The sequence below is a fragment of the Ambystoma mexicanum genome, chromosome 2p (assembly GCF_040938575.1).
Source record: "Ambystoma mexicanum isolate Mex_15411 chromosome 2p, UKY_AmexF1_1, whole genome shotgun sequence".
In the NCBI taxonomy this organism is placed as follows: Eukaryota; Metazoa; Chordata; class Amphibia; order Caudata; family Ambystomatidae; genus Ambystoma; species Ambystoma mexicanum.
This window is the reverse complement of record NC_090923.1, coordinates 26,973,029-26,991,185: the sequence shown is the minus strand read 5'-3', so window position 1 is coordinate 26,991,185 and position 18,157 is coordinate 26,973,029. Positions and strand designations below refer to the sequence as shown.

The 18,157-nt window shown below is 55.2% G+C and overlaps 1 protein-coding gene across 1 annotated transcript in view; it reads left to right on the top strand.

The window, feature by feature from the left end:
* The first annotated feature begins 9,353 nt into the window (after positions 1-9,353).
* Positions 9,354-18,157, top strand: part of STAB1 (stabilin 1) — a 1,160,316-nt gene continuing 1,151,512 nt past the window's right edge. Inside the window, exon 1 of the mRNA XM_069643183.1 lies at positions 9,354-9,768. Within this exon, the coding sequence (XP_069499284.1) occupies positions 9,688-9,768 (81 nt within the window). The 5' untranslated portion in view covers positions 9,354-9,687. The remainder of the gene's footprint in view (positions 9,769-18,157) is intronic.

Below are 18,157 nucleotides of genomic sequence, written 5' to 3'. Positions count from 1 at the left end.
AAGAGCACGGCGGCCATCTTTAAAAACACAATCCATTGCCATCCTTCTTATCCAGGACACCTTACCAGGAACCACGTTGGGAAATTCACCAACGACACCGTTAAGATGCCCAAGGCCGTTAAAAAATCGTCTGAGCGGCAACGCAAGGAGAAATTTTGCAAGGAGGAGCTCCTTATGCTAACGCAGACACTAGCAGACAATGCTCATGTCGTCTTCAATAACGACATGCATCGGGAGACCATTGTGAAGAAGAAGGCCATCTGGGAAGAGGTAGCCCACAAGGTCAGCGCGGTAGGCACCACAACCCGCACAGTCAAAGACTGCCGAAAGAGGTGGGATGACCTCCGGCTCCGTGTGCGGAACATTCTATCCGTGAACCGCAACCTGGCTATGGGCACAGGAGGAGGCAGTGAATCGCCAATCAAGCTCACTGAGTGGGAGGAGACATGTGCATCAACCATCGGGGTGGAATGCATTGAGGGAGTTGGACAAATGGAGCATTTCGTGGCCGTTTCGTCCGATGGAGTTGAGTGTATGCATCAAACAATGCACAGTGAAGTGTGATGTTCCCCCAATCATGTGTCCATATGAATGCCGTGGCTCCAGCCACAAACAGACATGCATGCATCACCACATGCCCATACAACACAGACCCATTCATGCATGACCCACCCAACATCCCCATTACCTGCATCCACACTAAAGAGCCCGGAATGCATAGAACGGCATGACGTATTCATTTTGCTCAAGGCAGGTCGACCCATTACTGATGGTTGTCAACATTTCTCACCCTTGCAGGATTACACACTGACACTGAGGAGGCACGCACTTCCACACCTGCTCCCACATCCATCAAAAAAGCAAGGAGGGATGCCACAGGGGACACCGCCACATCCACAAGGGCAGCCAGGACGAGTGTCCCTTGCCACAGGGACAAAAGCAGCCGGAACACCAGTTGCACGCATCCACAGGCCATGGCTGCTCCCGTCGTGGCACCCACGGAAGTGTGTCTCCCAGCAGGTGAGGGCAGCATCGAGGGAATGCACTCTGCTGCCACCAGCTCAAAGGGTGAAGCAGCAGCCACAGCCCCACCTTCAGATGAGGAGGACACACCTGCCATTGATGCTGATAGCCAGAGCCCCAGACCAACAAGCCTCTTACTGGCAAGCCCGAGGTACACCTCAGGTCCGGGTAGTCATGGAGATTCACCCACCCCTGAGGGGATATGGAGCCCCCAGATATCCTTTCCTGATGCAAGTGCAATGGGACCAGGTGCATCAGCCATCCCACCAGCACACACCATGCGACATGACCTCTCGACCATCTACCAGAGGCAGACCGAGATGAGTGGCCTAGTAGGTCAACATGTGGCAGAGACAGCCCGCCTGAGGGAGGACATTGCTACACTTGCACAGCAGACAAGGGAGGGCATGGAGGCATGCACCAGCCGAATCTGCAGTGAAATGGCCCAACTGCGGCAGGCCATGAACCGCATAGCAGACGCTATTGAGCGTCGGTGCCCACTCACGGCCCAGGAAGAACCAGGCCCCTCCTCGTCTGGGAGTTCACGCCAGACTAGTCCCCTGCGCCGGTCTATGCGGAACCTGCGGCGCACGGCTTCACAACCACCAGATGACGATGCAGGCACTGGCAAATAGGGCCACCAGGATTCGTGTGCCACATGTGGCAATGGACACATTCACGTCATGAGACTCACATGGGAGTGTTGAGGGGGGAGGGGGGTAAGGATGTATTTGGGTGTGTTGAGGGGGGAGGGGGTAAGGGTCTATTTTGGGTTTTTTATTTTGAGTTTGGGTTATGCACTTTAGTACCACAATATGTTCAATATACACTGTTCTGAGTTTGAAACCCAAGCGTGGTATCCATTATTGTGTATGTGTCATTCATTGTGGACAGGGTCCTTTGTCTACGTCCATGCTATTTCATGCTATTCCATGCTATTTCACCTTGGTGCATGATGAGATTCCAGAATCAGATGCGGATGCACATCGTGTGCCTCCTTGGCACTGCCTGTTTCATGTCCTGCCGGGGCATTCCACCCGCACTCATCCCCAGCCACATCATACTCTTCTGGTGGTTGCATGTCAATTTCAAGTGGCATAGGCACATTCCATCATATGCACATTTTGTGATGCTCTACACATGCCATGGTTGTCTTCGGCACTTTGACACGGCCGTACAGGAGTGCCACACCCAGGCCGTTTAGGCAGCGGAGCACTGTCATTGGAAGGATGTACTATATTGTTGTCCTCTTCCTGATGGTTCTGGGGGTTCCGTACAGGGGTTAGGAGCCACCTCCTCAGTGGATGGCTGTCTTCGCCTGTATGGTGTAAGGAATGGGTGCCTGTTACGGCTCACCTCTGGTGCTGGCTGTTGTTGTAGGTGCTGCACTGCTATCATGTAGTCAAGGCTGTCATGTCATGCTGCTGCTATTGGGACCATCTTGGTGTGGGAAGGTGTGTGGGTAGGGGTGTGGTGTGCTCTTTTGTGCTGCCTGTCGCCATTGCATGCACCTGTGCTGATTGTGTCCACCTGTAGTTGATGGGTACACTGCTCAGGTCTCTTAACGGGTGCTTTTCGATGCCGTTATTAGCGCCATGCTGGTAAGGGTTTTTTGGGAGTTTTACATGCCGCTAATACCATGTCCGCATGGCTTTTGATGGCCTGGTATTAGCGCCATGGCGCTAATTCCGGCATGTGGGTCGCGCGCCGGCGACCTTGTCGCTATTAGTGGCACCGTAATTAACGGGTGCGCAGATAGCAGTGGGTCCGGGTCGTGATTTGCTTAGGGAATTAACGGTACCGGTAAATCATTACCGGTAACGGTATTCCATTACCGCACAACGTGTAATGAGGCCCAGTTTCTCTAAGGGTTCCATTCCCCAAGCTTATGTAACTTCGTTTTCAACCCTCAATATTAAACTTGTTAGGATGTGCCTTTTTTCCTCTAAATACAGTTCCTTTCTCAAATAACCTTCTGATGGGATAGAATCAGAGACTTTCGAAAACGCCAGGTTCCTTTGCTCCTCCTGACCGTGAACACTCGGATCTTTGGCCCCTCTCTGTATTTTCTGTACTTGCTTTTCTTGTATCCGTTCTTCTTCAGGTGCTTCCTGCACCCTTTTGTTATCCTTCACTTCACTGTGCCCACTGGCACCTTCTTTGGCTTTCTCTTCTATTACCTTGTTTTGCCCCTGCCACCTTCCTTTGATTCAGTTTACTTTTGTGCACCCTTGCACCTGCCCTTTTCCTTCTCATGCCTTTTGCACACTTATTTCGCTCCTGCACCTTTCCTTTACATTTGGGTCACTCACCCTTCTATTTGCCTTTCCTTGAAACAATACTGGCTTCCTTTTGGCTGAGACAATGCGTGTGTTTCAAGTATTTTTTTCTTCTTTATTACATTGTTCCCAGACCCCTTTAACTTTCTCAAATATGCGGGTACCAGACTCAAACCCTTTTTTTGTTGTATATAACTTGGTTCTTCACAGATGCCCAAACTAACAGCACCCAGAGGGAAGCACTGGTAACCTCTATAGAAATCCAGGAAATTCAACAGGCATTAAAATCAATGCAGAAAGGGAGGTCCCATGGGACAGGCGGCCTACCGATTGAATATTACTTAGAATATGCCGACATACTGCTTCCGGTGTTGCAAAGAGCCTGCAAGGAGGCCTTCACTCAGGGAGTTCTCCCCGAAACTATGAGAGAGGCATTAATCACGGTTATCCTGAAGCCCTGAAAATAACCACTTCTCTGTGGTTCATATAGACCCATATCGCTCCTGAACGTTGATACAAAACTTTTAGGGAAGATAATAGCATTAAGATTACAGGCAGCGTCCACCAGCATCATACATCCGGGCCAGTGCGGCTTTATGGGGGGTGCCAAAATACTTCCATGCATGCTTTGTTGTAATATGTCTCCTTCCTATCCCCATGGCATGCTGTTCAGGAAGTTTGTTTTCATGGATGAGGTAATGAGTGCCCAGAGTATGGGATGTTGTGTGAGTGTGTTGCTTTCCCTATGTTGCCACTTTTGAATCTCAATTACCAGTTTAATGGTACCCGCTACAGAGAGTAATTCGCTTCTGACTTTGAGAACATTCAGACATGTAATTTCTCATTTTACTATTGCCAGTAAGATAGATCAGTGGGTTGAGGGCTCGCTGCTGCAATGTGTGTGTGTGAGCTGCAGGTTTGAATCCCGCAAGTCCAACTCAGCCTTTCTTCCATCTGAGGTGGATAAATGAGTACCAATGCAGGCTGGGTTACATTGTATGCATATCTGTTCTATATAAGGCTCTTAAGAGCTATATAAAAACACATCATTATCATTTGGCATTGGATGCCTGCCTGCATTCACAGTAATTTGGGAATATGGGCCTATAGACAATGATATTAACGATACATATGGTGGTCCATTCTTGTATGAAATGTATATCACATTAGTGAGATCGAAACCATATTTTTCGTTGTGTTCTTAGGAACAATGCTATGTGATACCACTTCCTGTTTTGTCAAGGGGTAAAATGTCGTGTTTCATTGCTTCCTGTGATGCCACTTTGGGGGTGGGGTCAAATGACATCACTTCCTGTGATGTCATCAGAGGTCAAGGTCATGTGATGTCATGTCCGCTACCCCTGGCATTTTGGTGAAATGAAGTGCCTGCGAGTACATTTTGTTAAATGAGCCCGAGGCAAAGTCATGATGGGAGTTCCAAAAGAATGCTGGGAGGTAATGACAGAGAAATGAAGGCAGCATCTACGCCAATGCCAGATGGTTGGCACTGAGATGCACCAGCAGGTAAACACACCTCAGAGACGGGTGGCAGCAGGAGCAAACCGCAGGCAGAAAACATAGACCCTGCAACAGGGTTATTATTGGGTCTCGCAAAGAAGGCATTGGCGAGCAACACTGCCGCGCAATACAGTAAGTGTGTGGAAATGGTACTAAATGTCACAGGTTTATCACACGTAGAATTAGTAACAACAAAGGAGATTAACAGATTTCTGGAATGGGCAGGGGAAGAAAAAAGACTGGGCAAAGAGGCACTTAACGGCAGTAACCTATTTTGCTAAAATTCAAGGAGGTTCAGACCCAACCAGCAGTGCATTAATAACATATGCACTGAAAGGTTGGGGGAAGTTGGAGGGCCCACAGAAGGACAAAGGGCGCCCTGTGAATTTTGAGAAAATCTTCACTCTAATAGTTTTGCTAGATAAAATATGCTCACACCCGTATGAAACACAGCTGTTTAGAGCAGCAGTCTCCATTGCATGTTTCGGGGCTTTCAGACTAAGCGAAGCGACGGGGTTGGGCATATTGGATAGTCGGTATTGCAATAGAAGTGCAAACATCCAAGACAGGTTGCAAAAGAGAAATGTTTATATATTGCATAGAGGACAAAACAAACTGCCCGCTGTGCATCACCGACCAAGTACATCAAGAGCCACCCGATCGTGGGGGGTCGCTTCTTGGCCCACAGGGACAGCAGTGCTTTAAGTCAATTTCAATTTAAAGTGGTGCTCATGAAAACCATGGTAAAAGCTGGTTGGGACAGCAGGGAGTACGGACTCACTCCTTCAGAATAGGGGCAGCAACAACCGCCTGGCAAGGGGGGCTCGGGGCTCAAAAAGTCAAAACAATCGGGGGTTGGAAAGGATTGTTACAAACGATATATAAGAAAGGAACTAATACAATGCTTTTCTCGCAAACCGACCAAGATGCCCCCTTCAAATCGACGTGGATAATAGGACACTCATTCATATTCAGGACAGGGAGATGGTCGGAACACACAAAAGAAAGTCCGGCATTCCAAAACACTGTCACATCATGGTGGGGGTGCAGGGGCATGAAATGGTCCGGGATACATGACCGACTCACAGATTTAGTAGCTTTCAGGCGTCCACCTGAATCTTTAATCATACACCTAGGGGGCAACGATCTGGTGGAACAAGGAATTAAACAGTTACTAGACGACATGTGTGCATCCCTGTTAGGCAGAAACCTGTGCAGTTCCCTTTGGGAACACTGCAAAAGATTTAGGACTACAGGTGTTAGCAGTAAACCCACTTTGTAGCAGTATGTACCACCCAGATTTACCTGGTAGCTGTGGCTGAGCAGTCAGACTTCCCTCAAGAAGAGTTAGGCAGTATGTAAAGTATACACAATAGGCACTCAGACACAATAGCACAAGCAAACACTGTCCAGAGCTTTGGTATATAATTATTTATTTAAAACACACACTTATTGAAACACTCCAGCACTATTATTGTAAATCACTTCAAAACACAGTTACTATTTATATATATATACATCCCTTATTCCTTATCAGACAAGTCTTAGTTACCACCACTTATTTCCAGACAGAGGTGAGCGCTTAACTATAGATGGCACTCCAATAAGTTAACGAAAAAAAGGGAGGGAAAATGCAGAATGTAGGAAGATACACCACACTAATTTTTAGGAACACTTTAGCAAGGCAGGAAAGTCAAAAGTTACTTGTGAGCCAAAGTCCATAGGCCGGGCCCACTCTTAGAGAGAGCAGGGCACAAATACACCCAAGATCACACAATTACAATAGGCTTAGAAGTCTTGCCGGGAGTTCAAAAAGGATTTAGTTAGGCTCAGAAAAGTTTAGCCAGGGTGTCCCGGGCTAACCCAGGTTCGAAAGCCGGGGGCTAAATCTACCCCGTACAGTCGGTTGCAAGGGAAGCCAGGCGGAACACGGTACTTTAGGTGGAAAGGATCCTCCAGCGGGGGCAGTTGTTCCTGGCAACGGGTGCAAGTTGCGGCGTCGTCCAGAGGAAGAGAAGATCTCGACGTGGAGGAAAGCTGAAGGTCGTTGCACTGCCAGGGAAGAAACCAGCCGCGGAATTTTCCGGTTAAAGGTACTACCCTTGGTTTCGCGGTAGTAGAAAAATGCGGTATCCCGGTTGCCGGGGTGCTTGGCACAGGCAAGGCGGCCACGAGATGCTTCAGGAAGGCGAAAAGAAGGTAAAACTGGTTATCCCCACCAGTCAAAGGAAGAAGACTCTCCGGCGGGAGATCTCCTCTGTCGTCGGGAAAAGTGGTGAGACGGTTCAGCAGGGCTCCACCGGTGGTGTCGTCGTTGCAGGTCGGCTCGGCTTCTCCCTCCTCGGATTCTTTAGGTCCTGTGGCGACTTCGCAAGTTCCAGTCCCCAAAGCCCTGCTTTTATGCAGAAAACCCCCATTCACTCAGCCTAGCTGTCACTCAAACATGCTAAGTGGTGAGCCGGCCGGCTCACCACTTGGGCCAATCAGGACGGAGTGCGACTTGAGTTGCCTAGGCAACTCAGTCCAGGGTGCCTAAATCCCCCTCCACCCCTCCTAAGTACCCCAGACAGAGTGGCACCACTTTGGAGGGCTTCTGTGGAGAAGCCCGCCAAAGAGTGGAACAAAGGGCTCGACTTGGGTTGGAGTCACAGAAAACACAAGAGAACACAAACGCCATTTTAGAATCGAGTTCTGGCAAAAAATACCAACCGGCGAATTAATATTAAATAAATAAACCGGCGGTGTGTTCGAGGCTATCGGAATTAAATAATTAACGGTAGTAGCCTCGAACAATGGGAAAATCCCAAAAAGTAGTGTCCACTGCCACCAGCCAAAACTCGATCAGGGGGGGCGGAGATGTGCCCCCTCGACTAACAGACCCCGGGGCAATTGAATTTCCCCAGCCAGTACTTCCACAATATGATGGTTTGTACTGGTTCTGTTCAGAATTTAAGACTAGTAAAGTCAATGGTGACTTTACATGCCCTGGGAGACAGTAGTCAATCCCAGGGTATGGAGTCTATACTGGGGGTCACTATGACACCCCTGTGTCACTGCACTGAGGGTGCTGTGTAACACACATCACAAAAACACATGAAGCCCTATGGGGTAAAAGACCCCATAGCCCATTAAACACATCTAGAGTCAAAGAAACACACTCAAATAATGCCCAAGAGTGAGGGTAAAAAGAGTCTCACTCTTGGCAGGAGAAAAAAATAAACCCCAAAAATCCAGCAAAGCTGCTGGGGGACTCACTAGGTTAGGAAATTCAGCCTAAACAGAGAATTCTCCCTAACAATCCCTGGCAGGCATCACACAACTGGAGAGAGACCGAGATATTCTGCTCAGCAATACTGCCCAGAGAAGTATGGCTGGGAGCAAATTCATGCAAGGCCATAGACCTAGCGAGGAAAAGGTCCAATAGGGGGGATGGAAAGATTCTGCACAAGTAGGGGACTCGACTTCTCGGGCACAGCGCCCTGTCATTGGCGAACCCCGAGCTGTTCCACAGAGATGGCACACACTTATCAGACAAAGGGATGGACAATTTCCACTCGGAAATGCTAAGCAGTCTGGCCGCCAGAGGATGTAGATAAGTAACTTTTGGGGGGACCCTGGGCGCAGATAACCCATCAGGTGTGGCGACACGGGCCACGGACACAAACCTGGACCTCGTGCCCAAAAGTGTGCATTTGTTTATTATGTGTGATGTTGTTACACTTTACAAAATACGTTTTGTACAATGATGATATGTGCAATAAAAACCACAGCCCTGTATTGCCAACACTTACACAATGTGTCAGTCATCGTTGGGTAATCACATCAGTGGGGAACAGTCTCTGCCTCTTGGCTCCAGTGATTCTCTGTAGAGCAGTGCCCTGTGCAGGGCCAGGCGCAGCATTAGAAGCCTTCCCCATTTGGGGCCCTTAGCGGGGGTGGGCTGGCCTATATTTCCTATATTTCTAGGTTCAGTCCACCCCACCCACCCCTGACCTCAAGGGGCAGCGCTTTACATTTCAAAGTGACAACTTGGGCTTGGGCCCAACGGGTGGGGGGCTCAGTGTGTGCTCGCTGATGTACACAGAACGCCCCTCACCTCGACATGCTGTGTTCTCGTGTGTAAGAGCGCCATTGTGGCGTGTGCTGTGTTGTCACACGGAACCCTCTGCGTCCAGGGGTTTCTAGGGACTGTCTGTGGAGTCCCAGTGGGTCTCCTGGTCCAGCAGTCGCCCCCATAGAGGTGCGAGGTGGACGCCCTGGCTCCTGGGTGGGAGGGGGGAGTTCTGCAGCCTCAGCAGTCGCCCCCCAGAGAGAGGGTGCAGCAGGGAAGGTGGCAGATGGACGCCCTGGCTCCTGGGAGGGAGGGGGGAGGATCTACTCTTCTGCCTCTGTCTTTGGAGTCCCAGTGGGTCTCGTGGCCCAGCAGCCCTGGCTCCTGGGGAGGACAGGGGGGTGGGGGGCTTTCTGCAGCCTCAGCAGCTCCGCCCGGGCCCCGGGACGCGCAGATTTGCCTTCCACCGATGGAAAGCGCGGATTTCCGTCCATCTGCTGCCGCTGATACGGGGCAGGATGTCCGCCCTGGTTCCTGTTTTTCACTCAGGCCTGTGCGCCCGGAGAGCCGCAGCCAGTCTCCGCCAGGCGCTCGGTGGATGCGGGACAGGCGCCTCGAAGCGGGCAGGAGCGCTGCGAGCTGGAACCTGCGCTGGGCCGACCCCTGGACAGGACTGCTGCGCCCTAGTGCTGCGATGCAGTGATTCCATACAGCGCCTCGCCGGTGCCTGCTTTGCGCTCACTGGACCTCTGGGAGATATTCTGGAACGTCCTTTTCTCCAGTGCCTGGGGTACAGGGGTACAGGGGTATCTGAAGATGGATGGCTCTGCGTTTCTCCTTTTCACCAACTGCATCCTCTGGGCGCTATTTCTCGCCCCATGGACCAATGGAGATAAGGTAATTTGTTTTACTTTTCTGGGTGCATGTTATGATGAACAGGCGCCCCGAGTCTGGCTCTCTTGCATGGATACCTGTGTCTTGCGGCAAATGCGTCGCGCTAATGTTGTGATGGGACCGGGTGTTCCCAGTGGCACCCCGGGTCAGCCCCACTTTTTGGAGACTGCCACCCGGCCTGGCTGGCCCCGACCCACTTAAAGCCATATTCCTGACCCAAGGACGGCGGTGCTGCTACGAAGCACCCCGCCTCATTCTTAGAGCTGTTGGTATTCATTTGTTCTGCTGGTCCCTTCCTCGACAGGTGAATGGTGTGTATTCTGGTTGTATTCCGCCTCTTTATGTTTTAGTAGTTGCCCACTTTTAAACAGGAAAAGATTGGTACGTGCCTGGCCATTGGCCCAATTGTGTGATTCAGAAAATCAGGCTATCACCCTGTAGCACAGTTGCACAAGTTAAAGCGCTTCCTAGTAGGGTAAACACTAGTAGGAAGCGGTATTCTTCGAGGCAGTTGCCCATTCTTTTCTGCCTGGAAGCGCTTAGAGGCACTGTCCTGTACACTGACCTACAGCCGGCTTTAGTGCCGGGCGGGGGAGCCTTTCACTGGCTCCCATCCATTGCTTCCCTGTGACCTCCCCAACTCACGTAGTGCACTGAAGGTGATTTCTGGGAGCTGATCCCAGTGACAGTGCGAGCTCTCCTTCCGAGAACCTTTATAAACAGACGACCCCCACTCGCCACCTCTGGTATTACCTCACTTCTGCCCTCGCCACCTCTGTCATTGCCTCACTTTTGCCCTCTCCACCCCTGTCACTCCCTCACTTCTGCCCTCGCCACCTCTGTCATTGCCTCACTTCTGCCCTCGCCACCTCTGTCATTCCCTCACTTCTGCCCCCGCCACCTCTGTCATTCCCTCACTTCTGGCCTCACTTCTGCCCTCGCCACCCCTGTCATTGCTTCACTTCAGCCCTCGCCACCTCTGTCATTCCCTCACTTCTGCCCTCACTTCTGCCCTCGCCACCTCTGTCATTCCCTCACTTCTGGCCTCACTTCTGCCCTCGCCACCCCTGTCATTGCTTCACTTCAGCCCTCGCCACCTCTGTCATTCCCTCACTTCTGCCCTCGCCACCTCTGTCATTCCCTCACTTCTGCCCTCGGCACCTCTGTCATTCTGTCATTACCTCACTTCTGTCCTGGCCACCTCCGTCATTGCCTCACTTCTGTCCTGGCCACCTCTGTCTTTGCCTCACTTCTGCCCTCGCCACCTCTGTCATTCCCTCACTTCTGCCCTTGCCACCTCTGTCATTCCCTCACTTCTGCCCTCACCACCTCTGTCATTCCCTCACTTCTGCCCTCACCACCTCTGTCATTCCCTCACTTCTGCCCTCGCCACCTCTGTCATTCCCTCACTCCTGCCCTCACTTCTGCCCTCGCCACCTCTGTCATTCTGTCATTCCCTCACTTCTGCCCTCGCCACCTCTGTCATTCTGTCATTACCTCACTTCTGCCCTCGCCACCTCTGTCATTGCCTCACTTCTGCCCTCGCCACCTCTCTCATTGCCTCACTTCTGCCATCGCCACCTCTGTCATTGCCTCACTTCTGCCCTCGCCACCTCTGTCATTCCCTCACTTCTGCCCTCACTTCTGCCCTCGCCACCTCCGTCATTGCCTCACTTCTGCCCTCGCCACCTCTGTCATTTTGTCATTACCTCACTTCTGCCCTCGCCACCTCTGTCATTGCCTCACTTCTGCCCTCACTTCTGCCTTCGCCACCTCTGTCATTGCCTCACTTCTGCCCTCACTTCTGCCCTCGCCACCTCTGTCATTCCCTCACTTCTGCCCTCGCCACCTCTGTCATTGCCTCATTTCTGCCCTCGCCACCTCTGTCATTCTCTCACTTCTGCCCTCACCACCTCTATCATTGTCTCACTTCTGCCCTGGGAGGAGTTTAAGAGGCCTTTATTATTTCATAATGAAGGTTTCTAGGAGCGTCCCTGCCGGGGTCCAGAGGTCAAGGGCACACGGGACCCTAAAGACAAGACAACATTCCTACACACCCCACTGATCCCCTCTCCCTTGCTCCTGCAGCTCACCACTGATCCCCTCTCCCCTGCAGCTCCCCACTGATCCTCTCTCCCCTGCAGCTTCCCAATGATCCCCTCTCCCCTGCTCCTGCAGCTCTCCACTGATCCCCTCTCCCCTGCTCCTGCAGCTCCCCACTGATTCTCTCTCCCCTGCTCCTGCAGCTCCCCACTGATCCCCTCTCCCCTGCTCCTGCCGCTCCCCACTGATCCCCTCTCCCCTGCTCCTGCAGCTCCCCACTGATCCCCTCGCCCCTGCTTCTGCAGCTCCCCACTGATCCCCTCTCCCCTGCTCCTGCAGCTCCCCTCTGATCCCCTCTCCCCTGCTCCTGAGGCTCCCCACTGATCCCCTCTCCCGCCCCTGCTCCTGCAGCCCCCCACTGATCCCCTCTCCCCTCCTCCTGCAGCTCCCCACTGATCCCCTCTCCCCTGCTCCTGCAGCTCCCCACTGATCCCCTCTCCCCTGCTCCTGCAGCTCCGCACTGATCCCCTCTCCCCTGCAGCTCACCACTGATCCCCTCTCCCCTGCTCCTGCAGCTCCCCACTGATCCTCTCTCCCCTGCTCCTGCAGCTCCCCACTAGTCCCCTCTCCCCTGCTCCTGCAGCTCCCCACTGATCCCCTCTCCCTGGCTCCTTCATCTCCCCACTGATCCCCTCTCCCCTGCTCCTGCCGCTCCCCACTGATCCCCTCTCCCCTGCAGCTCCCCACTGATCCTCTCTCCCCTGCTCCTGCAGCTCCCCACTGATCCCCTCTCCCCTGCTCCTGCAGCTCCCTACTGATCCCCTCTCCCCTGCTTCTGCAGCTGCCCACTGATCCCCTCTCCGCTGCTCCTGCAGCTCCCCATTGATCCTCTCTTCCCTGCTCCTGCAGCTCCCTTCTGATCCCCTCTCCCCTGCTCCTGCAGCTCCCCACTGATCCTCTCTCCCCTGCTCCTGCAGCTCCCCACTGAACCCCTCTCCCCTGCATCTCCCCACTGATCCCCTCTCCCCTGCAGCTCTCCATTGATCCCCTCTCCCCTGCTCCTGCAGCTCCCCACTGATCCCCTCTCCCTCCCCTGCTCCTGCAGCTCCCCACTGATTCCCTCTCCCCTGCCCCCACTGATACTCTCTCCCCTGCAGCTACCCACTGATCTCCTTTCCCCAGCTCCTGCAGCTCCCCACTGACCCCCTCTCCCCTGCTCCTGCAGCTCCCCACTGATCCTCTCTCCCCTGCTCCTGCAGCTTCCCACTAATCCCCTCTCCCCTGCTCCTGCAGCTCCCCACTGATCCCCTCTCCTCTGCTCCTGCATCTCCCCACTGATCCCCTCTCCCCTGCTCCTGCAGCTCCCCACTGATCCTCTCTCCCTCCCCTGCAGCTCCCCACTGATCCCCTCTCCCCTGCTCCTGCAGCTCCCCACTGATCCCCTCTCCCCTGCTCCTGCCGCTCCCCACTGATCCCCCCTCCCCTGCTCCTACAGCTCCCCACTGATCCCCTCTCCCCTGCTCCTGCAGCTCCCCACTTATCCTCTCTTCCCTGCTCCTGCAGCTCCCCAGTGATCCTCTCTCCCCTGCTCCTACAGCTCCCCACGGATCCCATCTCCCCTGCTCCTGCAGCTCCCCACTGATCCCCTCTCCCCTGCTCCTGCAGCTCCCCACTGATCCCCTCTCCCCTGCTCCTGCAGCTCCCCACTGATCCTCTCTCCCTCCCCTGCAGCTCCCCACTGATCCTCTCTCCCACCCCTGTTCCTGCAGCTCCCCACTGAATCTCTCTCCCCTGCTCCTACAGCTCCCCACTGATCCTCTCTTCCCTGCTCCTGCAGTTCCCCACTGATCCCCTCTCCCCTGCTCCTGCAGCTCCCCACTGATCATCTCTCCCTCCCCTGCAGCTCCCCACTGATCCCCTCTCCCATGCTACTGCTGCTCCCCACTGATCCCCTCTCCCCTGCTCCTGCAGCTCCCCACTGATCCTCTCTTCCCTGCTCCTGCAGCTCCCCACTGATCCCCTCACCCCTGCTCTTGCAGCTCCCCACTGATCCCCTCTCCCCTGCTCCTGCCGCTCCCGACTGATCCCCTCTCCCTCCCTTGCTCCTGCAGCTCTCCACTGATCCCCTCTCCCCTGCTCCTGCAGCTTCCCAATGATCCCCTCTCCCCTGCTCCTGCAGCTCCTCACTGATCCTCTCTCCCCTGCTCCTGCAGCTCCCCACTGATCCTCTCTCCCCTGCTCCTGCAGCTCCCCACTGATCCCCTCTCCCCTGCTCCTGCAGCTCCCCACTGATCCTCTCTTCCCTGCTCCTGCAGCTCCCCACTGATCCCCTCACCCCTGCTCTTGCAGCTCCCCACTGATCCCCTCTCCCCTGTTCCTGCCGCTCCCGACTGATCCCCTCTCCCTCCCTTGCGCCTGCAGCTCTCCACTGATCCCCTCTCCCCTGCTCCTGCAGCTTCCCAATGATCCCCTCTCCCCTGCTCCTGCAGCTCCCCACTGATCCTCTCTCCCTCCCCTGCAGCTCCCCACTGATCCTCTCTCACTCCCCTGCTCCTGCAGCTCCCCACTGAATCTCTCTCCCCTGCTCCTACAGCTCCCCACTGATCCTCTCTTCCCTGCTCCTGCAGCTCCCCACTGATCCCCTCTCCCCTGCTCCTGCAGCTCCTCACTGATCCTCTCTCCCCTGCTCCTGCAGCTCCCCACTGATCCTCTCTCCCTCCCCTGCAGCTCCCCACTGATCCTCTCTCCCTCCCCTGCTCCTGCAGCTCCCCACTGAATCTCTCTCCCCTGCTCCTACAGCTCTCCACTGATCCCCTCTCCCCTGCTCCTGCAGCTTCCCAATGATCCCCTCTCCCCTGCTCCTGCAGCTCCTCACTGATCCTCTCTCCCCTGCTCCTGCAGCTCCCCACTGATCCTCTCTCCCCTGCTCCTGCAGCTCCCCACTGATCCCCTCTCCCTGCTCCTGCAGCTCCCCCTCTCCCCTGCTCCTGCAGCTCCCCACTGATACCCTCTCCCCTGCTGCTGCAGCTCCCCACTGATCAACTCTCCCCTGCTCCTGTAGCGCTCCACTGATCCCCTCTCCCCTGCTCCTGCAGCTCCCCACTGATCCCCTCTCCCCTGCTCCTGCAGCTCCCCACTGATCCACTCTCCCCTGCTCCTGCAGCTCTCCACTGATCCCCTCTACCCTACTCCTGCAGCTCCCCACTGATCGCCTCTTCACTGCTCCTGCAGCCCCCACAGATCCTCTCTCCCCTGCAGCTCCCCACTGATCGCTTCTCCCTTGCTCCTGCAGCTCCCCACTGATCCCCTATCCCCTGCTCCTGCAGCGCTCCACTGATCCCCTCTTCCCTGCTCCTGCAGCTTACCACTGATCCCCTCTCCCCTCCTCCTGCAGCTCCCCACAGATCCCCTCTCCCCTGCTCCTGCAACTCCACACTGATCCTCTCTCCCCTGCTCCTGCAGCTCCCCACTGATCCCCTCTCCCCTGCACCTGCAGCTCCCCACTGATCCTCTCTCCCCTGCTCCTGCAGTTACCGCTGATCCCCTTTCCCCTGCTCCTGCAGCTCCCCACTGATCCCCTCTCCCCTGCTCCTGCAGCTCCCCACTGATCCCCTCTCCCCTGCTCCTGCAGCTCCTCACTGATCCCTTCTCCCCTGCAGCTCCCCACTGATCCCCTCTCCCCTGCAGCTCCCCACCGATCCCCTCTCCCCTGCTCCTGCAGCTCCACACTGATCCTCTCTCCCTCCCCTGCAGCTCCCCACCGATCCCCTCTCCCCTGCTCCTGCAGCTCCCCACTGATCCTCTCTCCCTCCCCTGCAGCTCCCCACTGATCCCCTCACCTGCTCCTGCAGCGCTCCACTGATCCCCTCTCACCTGCTCATGTAGCGCTCCACTGATCCCCTCTCCCCTGCACCTGCAGCTCCCCACTGATCCTCTCCCCCTTGCTCCTGCAGCTCCCCGCTGATCCCCTTTCCCCTGATCCTGCAGCTCCCCACTGATCCCCTCTCCCCTGCTCCTGCAGCTCCTCACTGATTCCCTCTCCCCTGCAGCTCCCCACTTATCCCCTCTCCCCTGCTCCTGCAGCTCCCCACCGATCCCCTCTCCCCTGCTCCTGCAGCTCCCCACTGATCCTCTTTCCCTCCCCTGCAGCTCCCCACTGATCCCCTCTCACCTGCTCCTGCAGCGCTCCACTGATCCCCTCTCCCCTGCTCCTGCAGCTCCCCACCGATCCCCTCTCCCCTGCAGCTCCCCACTGATACTCTCTCCCTCCCCTGCTCCTGCAGCTCCCCACTGATCCCCTCTCACCTGCTCCTGCAGCGCTCCACTGATCCCCTCTCACCTGCTCATGTAGCGCTCCACTGATCCTCTCTCCCCTGCAGCTCCCCACTGATGCCCTCTCACCTGCTCCTGCAGCACCCCACTGGACAACTCTCTGCATGTTTCAGTGAAAGCTCCTGCAGCACCCCACTGGCCAACTCTCTGCATGTTTCAGTGAAAGCTCCTGCAGCATCCCACTGGCCATCTCTCTGCATGTTTCAGTGAATTCTCCTGCAGCTCCCCACTGATCCCCTCTCCCCTGCTCCTGCAGCTCCCCACTGATCCCCTATCCCCTGCTCCTGCAGCTCCCCACTGATCCCCTCTCCCCTGCTCCTGCAGCTCCCCACTGATCCCCTATCCCCTGCTCCTGCAACGCTCCACTGATCCCCTCTTCCCTGCTCCTGCAGCTCCCCACTGATCCCCCCTCCCCTGCTCCTGCAGCTCCCCACTGATCCCCTCTCCCTTGCTCCTGCAGCTCCCCACTGATCCTCTCTCCCCTGTTCCTGCAGCTCCCCGCTGATCCCCTTTCCCCTGCTCCTGCAGCTCCCCACTGATCCCCTCTCTCCTGCAGCTCCCCACTGATCCCCTCTCCCCTGCTCCTGCAGCTCCCCACTGATCCTCTCTCCCTCCCCTGCTCCTGCAGCTCCCCACTGGTCACCTCTAAACCTGCTCCTGCAGCGCTCCACTGATCCCCTCTTCCCTGCTCCTGCAGCTCCCCACCAATCCCCTCACCCCTGCTCCTGCAGCTCCCCACTGATCCTCTCTCCCTCCCCTGCTCCTGCAGCTCCCCACTGATCCCCTCTCACCTGCTCCTGCAGCGCTCCACTGATCCCCTCTCACCTGCTCCTGTAGCGCTCCACTGATCCCCTCTCCCCTGCTCCTGCAGCTCCCCACTGATCCCCTCTCAGCTGCTCCTGTAGCGCTCCACTGGCCAACTCTCTGCATGTTTCAGTGAAAGCTCCTGCAGCACCCAACTGGTCAACTCTCTGTATGTTTCAGTGAATGCTCCTGCAGCGCCCCACTGGCCAACTCTGCGTGTTTCAGTGAAAGCTCCTGCAGCACCCAACTGGCCAACTCTCTGCATGTTTCAGTGAATGCTCCTGCAGCGACCCACTGGCAAACTCTCTGCATGTTTCAGTGAAAGCTCCTGCAGCACCTCACTGGCCAACTCTCTGCATGTTACAGTGAAAGCTCCTGCAGCGTCCCATTGGCCAACACTCTGCATGTTTCAGTGAATGCTCCTGCAGCACTCCACTGGCCAACTCTCTACATGTTTCAGTGAATGCTCCTGCAGCGTTCCACTGGCCAACTCTCTGCATGCTTCATTGAATGCTCCTGCAGCGCCCCACTGGCCAACTCCCTGCATGTTTCAGTGAAAGCTCCTGAGCACCCCACTGACCAACTCTCTGCATGTTCCAGTGAAAGCTCCTGCAGCCTCCCACTGGCCAACTGTCTGCATGTTTCAGTGAAAGCTCCTACAGCACCCCACTGACCAACTCTCTGCATGTTTCAGTGAAAGCTCCTGCAGCACTCCACTGGCCAACTCTCTGCGTGTTTCAGTGAAAGCTCCTGAGCCTCTCACTGGTCAACTCTCTGCATGCTTCAGTGAAAGCTCCTGCAGCCTCTCACTGGTCAACTCTCTGCATGTTTCAGTGAAAGCTCCTGCCGCCTCCCACTGGCCAACTCTCTGCATGTTTCAGTGAAAGCTCCTGCAGCCTCTCACTGGTCAACTCTCTACATGCTTCAGTGAATGCTCTTGCAGCCTCCCACTGACCAACTCTCTGCATGTTTCAGTGAAAGCTCCTGCAGCCTCCCACTGGCCAACTCTCGGCATGTTTCAGTGAAAGCTCCTGCAGCATCCCACTGGCCAACTCTCTACATGTTTCAGTGAATGCCCCTGCAGCACCCCACTGACCAACTCTCTGCATGTTTCAGTGAAAGCTCCTGCAGAGTTCCACTGACCAACTCTCCGCATGTTTCAGTGAAAGCTCCTGCAGCACCCCACTGGCCAACTCTCTGCGTGTTTCAGTGA